General features: G+C 41.5%; 1 protein-coding gene across 1 annotated transcript in view; it reads left to right on the top strand.

Moving 5' to 3' along the window:
• MYH9 (myosin heavy chain 9) overlaps positions 1–18,283 on the top strand; it is a 75,099-nt gene that overhangs the window by 17,382 nt on the left and 39,434 nt on the right. The window contains exons 2-3 of the mRNA XM_044441269.1: positions 1,928–2,280; positions 11,486–11,642. Of these exons, the coding sequence (XP_044297204.1) occupies positions 1,948–2,280; positions 11,486–11,642 (490 nt within the window). The 5' untranslated portion in view covers positions 1,928–1,947. The remainder of the gene's footprint in view (positions 1–1,927; positions 2,281–11,485; positions 11,643–18,283) is intronic.

Genomic DNA, 18,283 nt, shown 5'->3' on the forward strand with positions numbered 1-18,283 from the left:
TGGTTACTTTCAGTTTCATCATTTCCTGAAAAACCTAATTCAGCTGGAAGCTCTCATTCTCTGGTGTGCCCTGCTCAATTATGGCCAAAAAAGGCAAGTACTTAGATCCTTGTAAGTTAAATTTGCAGGAAGCTGTGTAGCTGGAGTTGAGAGTGCAGCTGTTGCCTTGCCAGTCTTGATAGGACTATGAATACAATAGAAAGATATTTTCACCTCCCTGCCCCTTCCCTTCCCTTCCCTTCCCTTCCCTTCCGAGTGTCAAACTTTTAAGTACTCAAAGCACTATGTCCTTTTGGCTCCCCCCCCCCATTTACCGTAGACATTTTGTGTATCCTCATATGACTGCATAATCAGTCACTGTAGATCAGGGTGTATCAGTGGAAATGCAAAGCATCTGGGAAAGAATTTCTAGATCCATACTTGTCTGACAGCTTTTCTTTGGCTTTTATGTAATGTAGCCTTGGGTGCTTCCAGACAAGGCTTTTATCGTGAATTGCCCTGCCTTATTCATGCTATTTTATGGAATGGACAGACATTGTCATCTTCAACTTGTGTTTTTCCCATTGTTGTTTCCATCCTTTTTCTTGTCACAGACACACTATTATGGAGGGGAAAATGGAATAGCTGCAATTATGCTTTTTGCTTTTTTCTGCTAAGGGACCTCTGTCCTGAAGCGTCCCTTCTTAGAGCTGCTTTTAGGTATTAATTGTAAATCATCTCACAAGGAGTACGCAATTGGTTATTAGCTTTTAATGCAACCTTAAATCATTCTTCCTCTAGTCTTCTAATTTCTAGCAAAACCAGAGGGGTGTCATCAGTATGGCTAAGCATCCATCAATCAATCTTTAGGTGACTCAAGCTTTGTCGTTAGTGTATCATGTTGAGATTAATGTCCATAAAATAGTCTAAAATAAGTGTATCTGTTATTGATACAAGCCATTCTTGTCTTGCTTTAAAACATAACTTGGTTAAAGCATCAGAAAACACACTTTGTATTCTAAATATCTTTACAGACAGCTTTGACTAACACCAAGCAAAAGTGCTGGCACATTATATATAGGGGAAAAAAGCTGAAGTGCTTTGTATCCCAAGAATCAGGATTCATTCCCCCCCCCGTGTGTGTGTGTGTGTGTGTGTGTGTGTGTGAGAGAGAGAGAGAGAGAGGGAGAGGGGGAGAGAGAGAGCGCGTGCGCGCGCTTTATTTAACTGAGGGGAAGCCCACTTTGCCTGTGCAAGTCTCACTTTGCCGCCAAATCAGATAAGATACATGTGCTGTGGGTGTAGCATCGCCACACTGTTACCAACCAGGACTTGTTTTTCTTCCTCAAACTTTTGCTTGAGCGATTGTATGCCTATATGTAGTGCCCTTATTTCAACCATGTGGAGGTAACAGGTAGATGGTCCTGTCACTTGAGCAGTAGTATGGTTGGAGCAGATAACCCTCTAAACTTCTCCATTCCTGCATAAGGCTATGCAGGAGTTATTCATCCTATTTATTTAAATGCTGTTGGCCTCTGTAACTTTAAACTGAAAACATGGAGAAGTTTCACAGGGTTGTATGACATTTATGTTTTAAATGGACAAACTTTTGAACCATGTTGCCATCAAGCTTAGATGGCTAGAAGCTAATTACCATGCCAATATATTACACTGATCATGTGTTCACCCATGAGAAACTGGTGCCAGTGGGTATCAAGTTATATATTTGAGCTTTGTTTTGTCATTTGAACAAATGGAAGGGTTATAAGTTGTGGAAGGGTTAAACAGCCCTTGCTCAGCCCTAAAACATATGTTGTGTATTCAAAATAGCAGTTGTATGCACTACAGCCTCTTTATAACTTAAATAATTCACAATGGACTGTTGTGTAGATAGCACCACACTCTCAAAATGTTGGCAATTATAATAATCTTAAGTTTCTTTTAACAGGACCTTGGTTGTAAATCACCATGGCTCAGAGAGATGCAGACAAATACCTCTATGTGGACAGAAATCTTATCAACAACCCTCTTGCTCAGGCTGATTGGGCAGCCAAGAAGCTGGTGTGGGTCCCATCAGAGAAGAATGGCTTTGAACCTGCTAGCTTGAAAGAGGAAGTGGGAGATGAAGCCATTGTGGAGCTTGCGGAGAATGGGAAGAAAGTGAAAGTAAACAAAGATGATATCCAAAAGATGAACCCACCGAAATTCTCTAAAGTGGAAGACATGGCAGAACTGACCTGTCTGAATGAAGCCTCAGTGTTACATAACCTAAAGGAACGATACTACTCGGGTCTTATCTATGTAAGTAACGCTTTTTTCCCTACTGGGTACAGGAAATAATGGGATGTCTGGTAGTACTCTGGGACTGTCTACCATCTTACATTATTCTTTACCCTTGTACTCATTAAACTATTTCCCTCCCAAGTAGAGTCTTTGAGGAATGTTGTAGTGGGCCATCTCCAGTATTTGCATGTCTTTATGTGGGTTGACATTCTTTCACTATTGGGAAGTACTCTAGAAAAGGGCAACAAAGTTTGCTCCAAACTGTACATGTTCTTGACATAGACGACTGGCTTTTGCATCTTCTGTATCTGGAACCTCAGAAGAGAGATTAGAAGAGATTTTTCCAATCTAGGGGAAAATCCTTGATATATTATTCAAGCCCAGCTACACAGTGGGAAGCAGTAAATCTACTTTATCAAATGAGCATGCTAAAGACAGAACCACCAAGAACTTCAGAACCAGTCTATTCCTTCTCTCTGCACTTTAGGCCATTAGCAGAGCGGTGATGTAGATTAAATCCTGAGCAGGTGATTTGGCTTTTGATTATGTCACTTAAAGTGGCAGCATGGTTCCCTGAGTTTGAGCTTTAAAAACAAGGACACTTTTTAGTATGTCAGCATGAATAAAGTATTAAGACTGAACGTTTTGCAGTGTCTGCCTATGCATGAGCCATCAGCAAACTGAATAATGTGAAATCTGAATAGACCACTAATGAGAGTCATGCCTTGATAAGATGCTGCCACTCTTTCCCTTTCTCCTGCATAGGAAAAGGTAGAGATGCTCCTAGTTTTAAGTTATTGGGAGAAGGTGGCCTGGGGCTGAAGTGATGGAGAAATGAGTACTTTGTACTAAAGGTGGCAATGCTGCTTGCAACACAAGACTCTGCCTCATGCTAAAATAGAACTTGGAGGCCATGCTTTCCACTTCTTCCCTGACATTAGATGGCTGAGTGTAAAGTGGAGCCTACTTGGTGTTGGTACCAGTGTTGTGGAATGCTTTTCCTATCAGAGGTCTCCTAAAATGAGAGAGAGAGAGAGAGAGCACAGTTACCTTTTAATAGGATGTTCCTCTTTCAGCCAGCCTTTAGTATTTAAGTTTTAAACAGCTGTAATCTGTTATTGTTAAGGCCTTATACCTACTTGAATTAAATTTTTATTCCTGTTTATACAATTTAATTGTAACTTTACCAAGTGGTGTTTTTGGTCTTTGTAATTTTTTTACATTGTTGCTTTAGAAAAGCAATAGATAAATAACTACTTGCAGCACAAATTGTAGGTATGCCAGCCACCTGGGGATTTCCTGATCACTTCCTCTGGAAAATAGTCCCTTGCTGTGTGGAGAGCACAACCCATAGTCTAGGCAAGCAAGGCTTCTCTGTATTCCTGCTAGCATGGGGCTACTGCTGCTACCCTATAAAGGGAGTTTCAGACTTGTCATAGATAGCTTCATATAGCCTGAATTGTTATTGACGAACAGTATTTTGCAGCTTCTTGGGTATTGTGTTCATGGAGGTGGCTTCTATCAGGAAGAGTTGCAATAGCTATATGTCTACTTAAATGTAAAAGTTGTAGTTGGTTCACATTTCGTTCATTGCTTCTGCATTTCACACAGCGATTTTTAATTTTCTCTGTAGGATTTAAGTGTTTTTTCATTCTATGTGGTTCTTATGGCCAGCCTTCTGTAAATGCCACAGTCTTCATAGGCCTCTGATGAATGGGCAAAATGTACATGTAAATTAGTCCACAGCCCTAGAAGAACCACCATTAACAAGGGGGAAGGAACAGAGTAGCATGGGGGAGGGAAGAAAAGCTCTGTTTGCTGAAAAATTGCTGCTGCTGCTGCTGCTACGCCCGAGTTCTGCATGGAACCAGTGCATGGTAATAAGATTGGAATTGATTTGGTTCATTTTGGCATACTCTGGCTTGGGTCTGTCTTACACTCATGCACTGGATCTCATGTTTGATGGGAGCCCAACTAGTTGGCGTACATGATTTTTACACTCCTGCTTCCTGTGGATCAAATCACATGATCTAGGCTCATGTCCATTGACCTGTATGCATACAGACCTCTGCAGATGTGGCAGCCAACAAGGCCTGCACAATCCTGCTTTCCCCTTCTTTGTATTGGCTCAAACATCTGCTTAGGCCTAAGGTCAGATTCTCTTAGGAGATCAGGCAGGATTCTATTAAATACAACCACTTTCCAACTCCTATAAAATTAACAAACAGATGGCCCTTTCATAGATTTGCAGTTATAAGCAGCTTGTCCTTACAGGGCATGTAAAGGTGATGTATAGTCATGACTGCACTAGACTCCTCATATTGGGTACAAGGGCATAAATTGTGTTTATAGTCTTTGGACAATTGCTTTTCTCTCTATATATAAATTTGCTTATTCAATATGTTGGGGCAGCCAGGTCCCAGTTTTTATTTAATGATACTTAGCAAAAGAAAAGACTTTGAATGCTTCAGTCTGTCGCTGTCATACATATGTAATTTTGTCAAATTGGCTTTCTTCATTAATATGGAAATAGGAAAGGGTTGCAGTTGGATCTAACATTGGGTGCTAATTGGTCTGACAAAAGACAAAACCAATTATGTATGTAGGATGCTGATTGGGTCAAAGCCGATGTCACTGTTGCCTGGTATCTAATCTGCCTTCTGTGCAGCTGATTGTGACTATTATGGAGATAAAGGGCATCTTTTGCCAGACTCCCAATTTAATTTCATTTGTTCTTAACCTGAGGAGTTTCAATCCAGCACCCATTAAGCAAACATTTAGAAAACTTTGTCCTACTCCTGCTACATGGGCCAGTGAGGGCTGTCTCACATATGGCACTGTACATATATAGCAGGTGTCAAGGGAAAGCCCTGTGGGAGAAAATGGTGCTATTCATGCATTAATATTTTATAATTACCTTTCTGTAGCACTCAATAGCAAATCCCAGCAACTGTTGAAACCTTTATAAGCTGTCATATGCTTGGGAGTAGAGGAAAGTCTTAACCTGGCACCAGAAGGATGACAGTGCTGGAGCCAGACACACCTCATTGGGGCAAGCCTTCCCTAATCAGAAGATTTGGGGGTGGGTGGCACTGAGAAGGCCATCTTTCAGACCCTGCATAGGAGAGCCTCAGTTGGCTATCATAGTTCATGGGTAGGTTTATACCCGGAGAGGTGCTTTGATAAGTATTTCAGCCCCAGGCTTGGTAAATCTTGAGAGGTGGATCCACAGCTGGCTGAAAAGGGTTCAGAGGAGGGAACAAGAATGATCCAGGGACTGGAAACAAAGCCCTGTGAAGACAGATGGAAAGAACTGAGCATGTTTAGCCATGAGAAGTGAAGACTTATGATAGCACTCTACAGGTACTTGAAAGGGTGTCACAAAGAGGAAGGCCAGGATCTCTTCTTGATCATTCCAGAGTTTAGAACATGAAATAAGGGGCTCAAGTTACAGGAAGCCAGATTCTGGCTAGATACCAGGAAAAAGCTTCTGACTGTTAGAGCTGTATGGCAATGGAACCAATGACCTAGGGAGGCTGTGGGCTCTCCCACACTCGAGGCATTCAAAATGCAACTGGACAGCCATCTGAGAGGGATGGTTTAACCTGGTGTCCTGAACTGAGCAGGTGGTTGGACCTGATGGCCTTCTGGCTCCTACCAACTCTACTATTCTATGATTATGTTCTATAGATCAAAGCAAGCACCTTGAACTGAGCTTGGGAATATATAGACAGCCCAAATTAGAGTTCTCTTTTGCACAAGCTGCAGTCTGAAGTGAGTTCAAGGGCAGCCCAATGTGTAGAACACATTACAGTAACAGAAAGTTGGCAGAGCATAGACTATTACTTATTTGGAGACCACTGGAGCATAGACAACTGATGCTAGGTCATCCCTATCCAGTTCGGAATGTAGCTGGGGCATCAACAGAAGCTGATAGGAAGTACCTTGTGCCACTGAGGCCACTAGAACATTAAGTGACAAAGCTTATTCTAGGAAAACTCCCCAAGCTATGACCCTGGCCCTTTAGGGCAAATACCCACCCCCCATCCAGAGCAGGTTGAACACCCTCTATCTAAACAGAAGAGTTAACAGCATCTCAGTCCTGTGTGAAGTGTGTCTCAGTTTGTTTGCCCTCATCTGCTTTATTTGTATAGCCAGGAACCAATCTTGCACATCCATAGCCTCATTTGATGACAATAAAAAGGAGAAATAGAGCTGCATCAATATCATTATCAACCTATTGATAGCAGTGCACTCCAGAACTCCTGATGACTCTACTTAATGGTTTCATGTATATGTTAAATAGCATGGAGGTAGAACCAACCCCTGTGGATCCCCATGCTAGAAAATCCATAGGCCATGTAATATTGTAAGACCACCTTTTGGAGTTCTGTCCATGTTGGAGTGAAACCACAGCAAAACAGTACCTTCTATTACCAACTCATTTGCCCCAGAAGGATACTGTGGTTGATGCTACTGAAAGCTGTCAGGAGGTTATATGTCTGTTTTTATCATAAGTAAAAAGTGTAGGTTGTAAATTTGAATACATGGTAAAATAGACACGTGTAGTCTTCCATACTGATGGATATAATAGGTCAAGTGAACAGTGGCTCTGTGCCAGATATAGTACAATTAAGGATGTTTATATGCAGACAAAAAATCACTCTGAGGCTACACTTACCATTGGCCTGATTTGCTTGTCAGTTCCATCATTTTGTAATTTTGTGAGTTTTAGTCTAGGACTGTGTAGCATAAATAAGCACTATCTTCAATTTAAATAACACAATTATTTAAAATTTTAAAGTAACTCTGATGCTCAACTAGCTTGCCGATATGTTGCTTTATTTTAAGGACATTTAACTTAAATGAACCATTCCCCAATTCTCAGCTCATTAGGGTCTGTATTAGTCTTTACTAGGTGATGGTTAAAGGAAGGAAACATAACCCTTGAGATTTAAGATGTAGTTCTAGCTTGAATTGTTGCAGCCGCTGGTCCATAAAAGTGCAGTGTATTTCCATAGCGTAATCCCTTGGGTATAATACTTCTGATAATGATACTTTCCCATTAGTGGCCTGTGGTAACTCTGATCTTGTGTGTGCTAGCTGGAATCTTTTTTGCAGTTAGGTTAGATTTGCTTCTTTTAGAAAGATCTGCCGCTGTAATGTGGGGATAGCCTTTAGGAATATTTGCAGCATTTAGTGTGAACCAAGTCTTCCTTACTCACTTGCCTTTAACTTTGCTGCCTTTAAGAAACTAATTGAAACTCATCTTTCCCTTTGCATTTTTTGATAATTGAATTAGGCAAGAATTTTAGCACATGAGTTCCTCACTAATCCAGCTGCTATGAAAGTTGACATTGCCTATAAGTTTGGTTCTTTTCATTTCCTTTCTCATAGTTTAAAACCTTTTTGACAAGCAATACTTTCTTCTATATAGCATCTGACATAAATATCCTGGAACAGCAACTTCTTTTCTTACACATTAAAGCCCTGGCTTGTCTTTTTTCATTTACCATGAACACTGACTGAGAGGGTGCTGGGGTTAACCTCTGGCATACAGAGGGGGTATGTGGAATATGCAATTTCCTGGGGTCAGCATGCTTTTCACTAGCCTTTTTACCAAGCTGAACCTGATATTTTGAAAGCTCGGGGATTTGCCATGATGTTTTCACCTGATAGCTTTAGTGCAATCTGAAAACCTGTTAACAACCAACCGAAGCTAATCCTGTTATGTCTGGAGCCCTCCTCCAGTACTCTTCCCTTTTGGCTGTTACAGCCGTACAATTCGCAGCTTTAAAATCCCACTTGATGAACAGTTCTGAAGACCTCAAAAGCTTATCCACTATTGTGCCATTTTGGTCGGTCTTTGAAAATACTGCTTTTACTAGAGATACTTTCTTCTGCATCCATCTAGCTGTCACGTAACTTACAGAAAAAGTCGAGGCTCTCAGAAAAGCTGTACAGCTGGAAGACTGAACTTTAGTATCTTTCACGGTTATTGAGAACCATTGTGGAAGAACCACCTCTGAGCTCTTACTGATTAGGTAGACAACTAACCAGCAATCGCAGTCAAAGGTTGGCTGTGTGCCATGTGAATCCAGCATGGATTACTCATCATGAGCATTTCCTCCCTCTGAAATACACATGAGTACCCATTGGCTGCGGTTGGACTATATCATGATAGGTTGTTGTGTCTGAACCCAAATGACACAAACCACCAGGGGTCAAGCCTGATGATAAGTGAATCACTGGTCAAAAGAGGCAGAGCTCCCTTGCTGCTCTTGCCAAGTGGCTATTTGGAGGTTGCTGTTGCCAGTTGTCTTAAAAGTAGCCAAGTGACACCTGGGGTTGGTGTGCAAATGTTCACCCCTGGCAAAAAGGTGAGCCAGTTTTGGCTCATTGCAGCTATTTTTACCCCCGTGTTTCATTATTTGAAGCTTGTTTAAGCTTTTGTGGGCCCCATTTGAGCCACTGTGGACTGCCCTCCCAAGGGGCCCCAGTGGTACCTTGTGGGGGCTGCCTCTGGTCATCCCCTTGCTTAGTTTTTGCAGAAATAATGTGCACTGCTCATTATTTTCTCTGTTGACACAATCTGCTTTACTTGCAAACATCAGGCAGGCGGAGCCCAGAGGCCAGCCCGGGGTGGGGGGTGGGGGGTGCCTGTTGGCTAAATCCAGCAGATCATCCCCTCATATAGTGCTTCCCAGCACTTCCCCCTGACAAGAATCTCTCAGATCATGATCAGCCTATAGTTTGCAAAGCACTGGAAGTTCCTTATTATGAATAAGGGCTGGGTCCTCCTACTCACAAAACATAGCCTTTGGTATTTTGGGTTGAGATCAGGGTTTCCTAGGGCCCCCCTTTTTGCTTGTGTTGGTAAAGGCTTGTGAAAGCTGGCAGTGTGGTCAGCTGGTGTGATCCCCACTGAAGCAGCTGTATGGTGCCCAGTGCCACCTTTCAGGAGCTGCTTGTCACTCCCTTTCTTTAAGAACTGGAGAGGAATACCACTCCAAAGACAGACCGCTCAGATTGACAGCTGACTGCTTCACAGCTCTGTTTTTGCTGTGTTTTTTTTTTTTTTTTTTGGAGCTGGTTAACATTGGTGTGGGGAGCAGGGAGCTGCATGAGAATATGCGGTCTATGCACCTGTGATCTTTCCTGTCAAAACAGGTATTATTAATGCCTTTATTTTGACTGCTGAGGAATGCCTGCTGTCATATTCCAAGTGTAACCAGGCATGAGAGTTCTGACTATTTTTGCAATTGTTTGAAGGGTTCCTTCAATCTTACATGTAAAGCTGAGGACTGTTAGGGTTAGGATGTTGGACTGGGATTTGGGAGATCTGGGTTCTAGCTCCCATGGAGCTGGGTTCTAGCTCCTAGGTGATCTTGGGTCAGTCACTGACGTCAGTCCTACAGGGTTGTTGTGAAGGTAAGGTTGAGAGGAGGACTATGTAAGCTGTCAAGAGTTCCTCGAAGGAAAAAAAAAGCAGTATGTAAATATAATTAACATTAAAAAATAAATAGAATTTGACCCTCAGGATGGAAGAAGTTCAGCATCCTTCGCATAGAAGATGATTGTTTGTTACTTCACCTTGCTTGGACCATGAGTGTGGGTTCTGGGAGCAGGAGGCCAGAAAGGTGAGGTGGACTACCACCAGCTGAGACATCACTACAGACAGGGGTCTACAAATATGCTTGCTAACAGAATACTGTAATCATTTATACAAAGTGAGAGGAACAGAGGTTTATCACTGGACATGGAAGCACTAGGTAGTCTTGATTTTTCCAAGCTTTTCTGATATGATGTAATGTATTAGATAAATCCCTATGCTTCTCACAAATTCTGACCAGTTTCTGGGGCCATCTAAAACTGCACCCATGAGTTTGCAGAAATAGTTATAAAGACAAAGTGCAATTTTAACTCTTTGCTACAGCATAATTTTAACTGGTTTGTAACTGGCTTGGAGATCCTTTATAGAGCAGAGGCAAACTAGATACTTGCATTGTTCTCTACTCCTCAATATGTTCTTACTTTGTATTTTGTGGGAGATTGCTGGCAATTTTTCCACAGTTTTCTAGCGCTGGGCTAATTAGTACTAAAACAGGGCTGCACTTAGCATGTTACAGTTATATTCAGGCATTTGATGTATGCTCCTTTATCCTTTGTATTTCTGCTCCAAATGCTAAGAGTCTCTCTTAGACCCTAAGGTGAGAAATCTGTGGCCCTTCAGATGCTGTTGGGCTGTCATTCCCATGACTCCCATTAGCATAGCCAAAGGTCAGAGATTATGGGAGTTGACGTGCAATCAAATCTAGAGAGCCTGAGATACCCAACTCCTATGTTAGCATAAGCACAGGCACATATATGTGTGCAATAAAAAGTCATATCAAATTAGTAAAGTATGTTCATGTGCTAATTGTACTGAGATGTTTAAAGAAATTCTTTGGCCTCTAAACCAGCATGCATGCTTGGACATATTTGAGCCCTGGCATTTGTCAGTGATAATCAATAAAACTTCCCATTATTTTAATGTTTAGTTCTTTCACAATTCTTTTTTCCAGCAGTCTTCCTCCAGTACCCATGAAGGTTGTAAAAGACCTTGACAGTGTGTGGGCAGGACCTGGTTAAATCTTGCTAACAGAGCGGTGAGCTTAGCAGGCCTTTCAATGGTTGGGAGGGTGGCTTTGCCCCCTCCCCCACCCTGTAGCTAATGGACTAATTATGCAAAAAAAAAAAAGTAAACTGCAAACTTACAGGCCATTGTATGGATATAGAAATCTGGATGCAGGGGTCATATCACCCAGGCAAGAAAAATATTGCCAACCTATGTGGTAAACGGATCCATACTAGCACACAGCTAGTGTATGTTGTTAGATGCTAATTGCATAATGGAGCTAGGGTTCCAGCTGATAATTGCTTTTGTATGCTGTAGAGCTGGAAATATTGACAGCTTACAGTGAAGAGCACTAAAAAGTAAAACTTAGGTTTCAGTTATCAAAGATAAATAGCCATAATCATACAACAAGTGGCAGATGTAGTTGCTAGTTTAAATCTCTGGTCATGGAAGGCAGTTATGATAGTCTAAGTAATTATTTCTTTAAGATAAATCTTCTGGGGGTATTCTTTGTTACCAGTTCTGTGGCAGGAGGGTGAAGGTAGTTTGATATCAGACTGTAAAATTATGCATGCTTACAAATTCTTCATGAAATTCATTTTGCAGACCTATTCAGGCCTCTTCTGTGTTGTCATAAATCCATATAAGAACCTGCCCATCTACTCAGAAGAGATTGTGGAGATGTATAAAGGCAAAAAGAGACATGAGATGCCTCCTCACATCTATGCGATTACAGATACAGCCTACAGGAGTATGATGCAAGGTAGGTACACGTAAAAATGCACTGATAGCATTAGAAGGTTTTGTACTGGGATGAAGGTCTGCTGCAGTGTAACTTTAGATTCCAATCAATCTTCTGGTCTCTGGAAAGCAGCATTCTTCTTTTGCTAGAGTTCTGCTTAATCCATGGGGAAGGCTTGATGCAGCAGCCGGTGGTATGGGAGGAATCCGTATTGAACACAGAAGATGAAAGGTGGCAGGCTCTGCAAGAACCAGAGGCATTCAGGATTAGCTGTTGTGACCTAGACTCCATTTAGAGCCCAACAGGCAGGAAATCTTTCATGGTTTTGAGTTCTTAAGAAAAACACAACAACCATGGCAAGCGAATGACTCTGACCCATTCTCTGCATGGGGTGCTCTTATTTCCCTGAGCTGACCAAGCAGAAAGACTTGCATGTTAATTGGTTAGATTCCAGCTTTTGGTTTTGGTCACTGTAATTGGCAGTCTGTATAGTTGGGACAGTCACTTCCTGGTTTAAACTAATAGCAAAACTGCGTAACCTTTTTGCAGTGCAACTTTGCTCGGTTACTGCCTTTTTCTGGAGCTGGCATCTCTTTTGGCAGCCTGCATAATTCTTCTGTAATGAAGAAACTCCTGCCCCAAGCCAGATTGACTGGCAGAAGGAGGGGCCCGGGAAGTCAGGCACAGCACTGCTGCATTCTTTGGCTGCATCTGAACTCTGACTTTGTTGGGACCTCTGTTAACACAACTTGCAACATATAACATACTATTTTTTCCCCTGAGGATATAATAGTTAGACATTAAGGCTTACCCCATATATTTACATGCACAAATGGAAGATAATGAAGAAAACAGCCTATTGCTCATTTTTTAAAGTCTGAACTGTTCCAATATGTAAATTCACGATTGAGCTGTGGTATCTTATGCACAGTCCTGAGTAAATGCAGTAAACTTTTAAAAACCTGAATGTAGTATAATTGTAGTATAATATTCATTGAATCATACAGGCTCAACAGGCAATAAGTACAAACAGCAAAAGGACTAGCATATTGCCCAGTTGGGGTAATATAATGTGTATATATGTAGAGGATTCTTTTGTTTCGGAGTGTGATGAGTAGAGACATCTGTGATCTTCAGGTCTCTTTATAGCTCTATGATTTTGGAACTTGGAAAAAACTGGATATTTTTTCAGTTAAATGTTAAATGTAAATATCTTCTGTGTAAAACACATTTACATATTTTAGAAGTTGGGGCTAGTATAACAAATATACTATTTGTTAGTCAAGTCTAGCCAGGCTTGCATGAAGTAGAATTTCATATGTTTTTGAATCAGGCTTGTTTATGTTAAGTTTTTGTTCTGAACTCTGGTTCACAAAGGGAGTTTTTCTTAATGGGTCTTCATTTTATAACAGGCTGTTAGGATCTATGATGTTCATATAAGCTCAGCAACATTTCTTCTTATAGTGGGTTGGTTCACATGATTTTCATGGCTTAAACAAGCCAGAATAGCTTGTTTGAGTTGTGGCATGTGTCAGGCACAATTTGAATAATCACCACCCAAGCGCAGCATTGTTGAAGCCTGGGTGGCAGGGTTTGTTGGAGGGCTGACCAATCCTTAAATAACCCAGCAACCTGGGTTTGGATGATGAAACAAGCTGCACCTGGGTGGTGGTTATTCAGATTGCACCTAGCACATGCTGTGGCTTAAACAAACCACTTGGGTTTAGGTTACAGTGATGGTGTGAATCAGGTCAGTATGTAAAGAGGGAGAAATCCTCTCTGCAAGCTTTGCTGACTGGCAGTTTCTCAGCAGAAGGACCAGTCAAGTTGCCTGCAGATTGTAAATTCTGTACAGGGCGTCTTTTCTAATTTAGTGTGAATCCTGTGTGTTGTGATGCCCCTGAAGCCTGCCAAAGTTGATATTTTAGGTTTTCTTATAATGGCTTGCCACCTAATGAGAAGGAAGGACTCACTGGAGAAGACCCTAATGTTGGGACCGATTTAAAGGCAAAAGGAGAAGGGGATGGCTGAGATTGAGCTGGCTAGATGGGGTCACTGGGGCAGTCAGTGTGGGCTTGGATGGACTCTGAGGGATGGTGGAGGACAGGAGAGCCTGGAGGAATGTTGTCCATGGGGTCATGAAGGGTTGGACATGACTTAGTGACTAAACAAACAAAATCATAATGGCTGGAGGTACAGCCTCCATTTGATGTACACCATACTGTTTTGATCCAACTTGCAGCCCTTTCAGAAGCATATGGAAGGATTAGGCATATCCCTGCCACTTCTCAACTTCCTAAGGTAGCAGGCAGAAATTGCCCTTACGTTGGATATCCTACACAACTTGGTGCTCTTTGGTTAATCTTGAGTTAACTCCAGGCAAAGCGCATATAACATGGCACATCCTGAATTTTTGCTTCCTGGTCCCTTTCTATCCACCTTGACCAACACAAGATAGGGTAAAGCCGTGCTGAAAAGGGATATTGATGTACCTGAACCTCATAGGTAATTAGTAAATATTTCTAGTATAGGATTTGTTTTCCTGTTTTAGCATGCATCCTCACTACTTTCTTTCCCCTACTCTCTTTTTACCTTTACTTTAACTTGGATTATTGGGTTAGGGTTACCTACAGTGGCAACATGTGCTCACATAGGAACCATGTTCACCTAGGGAGGGTATGTGAGATTCACATGGCTGCAGTTCTTCTCATACTGTCAGTTTCTGCCAAGTGACTGAAACAAAGAAGCCTAGAAACATCCCAATTGTGTATTCTTGTCATACTGGAATGGTGAGGAACTTTGCAGTTCTGGAGGAGGGAGCCGCTACTACTGCAAACCAGGTGGAAAAGAGACATTCCTAACATTATTTCTAATTGCTTTTAAAAATGAAACCTAAGGAGCATACCAAAGTTATTTGGTATGGTGTTGTTTTTGTAACTAGATGTTTGCCATGGAGAATGGAAAAATGGACCATTGAGGTGATGCCTGAAAGTCATTATGGCAGAGTTGTCGGGCTTAGTTTGAAGATTTCACTTAGTATACATTTTTGTATTTACTGTAAGCAGTGACAAAGTATTCTGTGCCTTCAAACAAAAAGTGATAATTTTAAAGTGTGTCAGCAGTGGTTTACATTGTGTATGTGCAGATGTTGGGGCAGATGACAAGAAAAGATGTTTGCCGTTTGCATCAACTTTGGCTTGGTGCTGATCCAGACCAAACCTGTGTAGACAAGCCTTCTGATAGGAATGACGTTCTAACGTTTTCAAATGTGTGTCTCATGATTAACAGCTGTGTTCTCAGACTAAATTAAACCCACAGAATATAAAAGAGCAATCTTGCTATGATACACACAGGAAGGAATGATATGGTGGTTTTAAATGGCTTTTTTTCTATGTGAAATTGTTTTTCAGTGTAAATAATTTTAGTGGGAAATGAAAAGAGTTCGTCTGTTAAGAATTTTTTGGTTTAGTCCTTTTCTAAGTTGTCTGTCTCCAGTTAGCATGGTGGGAGGTGTGAAGAAGAGATTTCATCTGTTAGCACTGAGGGCCATGTGAGAAGAACAGACACAGGCATGGCTTTTTTAAAAAAAAAACTTTCCAGTGCATGCATTTCTGGGTGATGTGGGAGGCTTGCCTACAGCTTTGAAATACTTCCCCTTGAAACTGTAACTCTTTGAATAGGCCTTCTGCAAACCTTTCTTGCTCTTTGAGGCTGTATACTGCCCCAAAACCTCTTTGTTAGCCCCTGCAATTTTCTTTGATTCAGACAAATCAATTAAAGCAACCTTTAAAACGTCCTTGTTGACCAGCTTCTGCATCTCATGGTGTTCTAACCCTCCAGCATCACCCAGGAGATGTTAAATATGAGATTTCACTGTGCCAGGTTTCTCTTTATCCTGCTCCTCTTTCAAAATTGTTCAGAAACAATAAGAAACATGCCTCCCGAGGCATTTTCCAGTGTAGTGTTGACATGGAAAATAGTTATAAAAAGAGAAATGTAAACACACAAGAGGAAAAAATAGCTGAGAAGGTATATAGCAATTTCTGTGCCTTTCACTTCACTTTTTATTTTTATCTTGTTTTGCTAGTGTCTTCAGTGCAGTTGGTTATGGGGTCAAAATATTTCTGTTGATAAATGCAGAAGGTCTGGGAGATGGGGAGAGAATGGTCTTTTCTGTGGTCGAGAAGCAAGCATTACCATCTAGCCATAGTCAAACTGTCTGTGCTGATGAATCATCTATATGCAGGGATCAAACCTTTTGCCTCTTTGCTCCACTTCCTCTTGGCTGGAGCAATGATGTCATTATATGAATGCTGTATTCTCCATTTATGGAGTGAAGCAGACTCAACTCGGAGTTGCTCATACAGGGGAAGTGGGTGATAACATCCTGTTAGGGTGTTCTTTAACTGAGTTTTAACACTCTAAGCTGTACGTTACATTCACTTCCTGCCACCCAGAGTTTAAAATTGAAATCTCTTAGGCTATAACTCAAAACATTTATTAGGTATTAGGATGCCTCAATCACAAATACTTAGGAGGACTGCAGTAAAACTAAAATATTGGGCTTTTGATTTGCTTTGAGCCAAAGAACTCTGCTATGTTTAGTTATTCGGACTCCATAGATGACACCATGCTTAGGTCAACTTGACAAAGCCATTTACATCAAATGCTCCTAAACCATCCATCTGAGAGAGGCTCCAGAAAATGGAATTTGCTACAATGAACTTGTTAATTTGCAAATACTATGTAGGTAGCTGTGATACTTTAATCTGACCACCCCACTATCCCCAGTGAATTAAATCAGAAGAGTCTGTCTTTAAAATCTGTATTGCTGCTTGAATGTGCTGACCAGCCTTGCTTAGAGAATTGGTAGTACCCATAGACAATTGCTGTTCTGGCAGTTGCTCTGAAATGCAGGATCACTATGTTTCTTTTAATAAGTAACCCATTAGTTTAATTATAGCAATTGAAAGATAAAATGTGGGCCTGTAAAGCAGATGTAGTTTCCTTTCAGTTACATGTTTTGGGTTTCTTACAATGAGCATTCAGTTGCATAGATGTCTCTCCTCCTGTCCCTGTCCCCAATAAAATATAATCCAGACCAGTGAAGCTTTTTGCACTCTCCTGTAGTGCTGGAAATATCCCAGATGTGGAATTGAGGGAGGAGCCCATTGTTCTTTGGGGAAGTCTTGAAATAAGTGCCTCTGGTACTGGCATCTGAACAGTCATCCTTGTGTTATGGACAGAACAGGGGCTGGATTGGAAAGGAAAATATCATTTTCTGGATGGTCTTGTAATTGCTTAAGACCAACAGGCTCTTTTGTTTATTTGTTGGCTTCCTGCTATGGGGGGTGGTTGGAAGAAGGGAAGGCTGTACAACAGGAAGCAGGATGCCATGCAGAACTTCTCAGCTGTCAGTGCACAGAAGAATTCCAGCTATCCCAATGATGAGTGCTCTACAGAGCTGGGAAAATTCTTTTTACTAGATTCCAAAAGGGAGTATTTCCTTTTATGGTAGTGTCTGCATAGTTACTGCCATGTGACTTGCCTGTACTTGCAGGTACATTCCTTCAAGTTTAAGGAGGTGGTGACTAACAAGCCTGCATCAGACAAATATGGGGGGTGGGTACAGAGGCGAGAATGAATTACTGAAAGATATCACCACCCATGGAAATGTGTAACGGGATTTCACTGACTTAGTTGCCTGCAAATACATATGATTCAGCAGAGAGTAAAGAGACTACTTTGCTCCCAAGAAATCTCAGTCTAATTGCCTGGTTCGTCATGGTAACATTCGAGCACTGTGGAGGGCAGCTTCTCCTGTAGCAAAAGGATTGTACACTGGGGTGATGGATTTGTGGGGCTATTGCAGGCTATCCCCAGCTGGACACCTGGGAGAGATGTTGCAAATGACCATTACCTGTAACCTCACATAACTTTGCTCTGTGGTTTTATTTTTCCTGTAGTGAGGAGGCATGAATTAACTGGTGTACAGCAAAACAGTAGTTCTTAAACACCTGTAGCTCTTTCTAAAAAGTGCTTATAATTATTCAGAGAAAAGGTAACCTCCCTGGAATTGCCTGGATGAAATAGAACCACCCAGTTGTCTGCATTACTGAATACATCTCCTGAGGCTACAAGCAAATGAATCATTAGTTAGTCCCCTGATCCTCCTCCTAAATGCCCAGTCATGCAGAACCCTCCTGGTGTGTGTCTTTGTGATCCTTTGACCAAAGTGAAGCCTTGAACTGTTGTGTTCTTCTGAGCAGCTGGTTAGTGTTCCAAAAATGCATACTTGTCATGTATAAGGTGGGTGTAGATTTTGGATTGCAAGCTTGATTTAGTTACACTGGTTCTAACCATACCTGATTCAAAATGAAGTTGAGTTGCAAGGGGAGGAGTGAATGTGCAAGATGTTCTGCATCTTTCCCTCATACAGCAGGAATTATGCAAAGAATTCATTGATATTTAAAGTGAGCAGGGCTTAGAATGTGTTGCAGTCTGGAAACTATTCAAGTCACTTGCTGTTGCTGAACACTGCCCGTCTGTTGCCTCTGCTAAACTGATGTTCTTCTCCCCCATATATAACAGTGAAGGGGGAATGTGTAAAGGGGTGGGGGTTAATATTGTTACATTACATTTGTATACCACCCATAGCCAAA

The sequence above is a fragment of the Varanus komodoensis genome, unplaced genomic scaffold (assembly GCF_004798865.1).
Source record: "Varanus komodoensis strain SLA01 unplaced genomic scaffold, ASM479886v1 scaffold39, whole genome shotgun sequence".
In the NCBI taxonomy this organism is placed as follows: domain Eukaryota; kingdom Metazoa; phylum Chordata; class Lepidosauria; order Squamata; family Varanidae; genus Varanus; species Varanus komodoensis.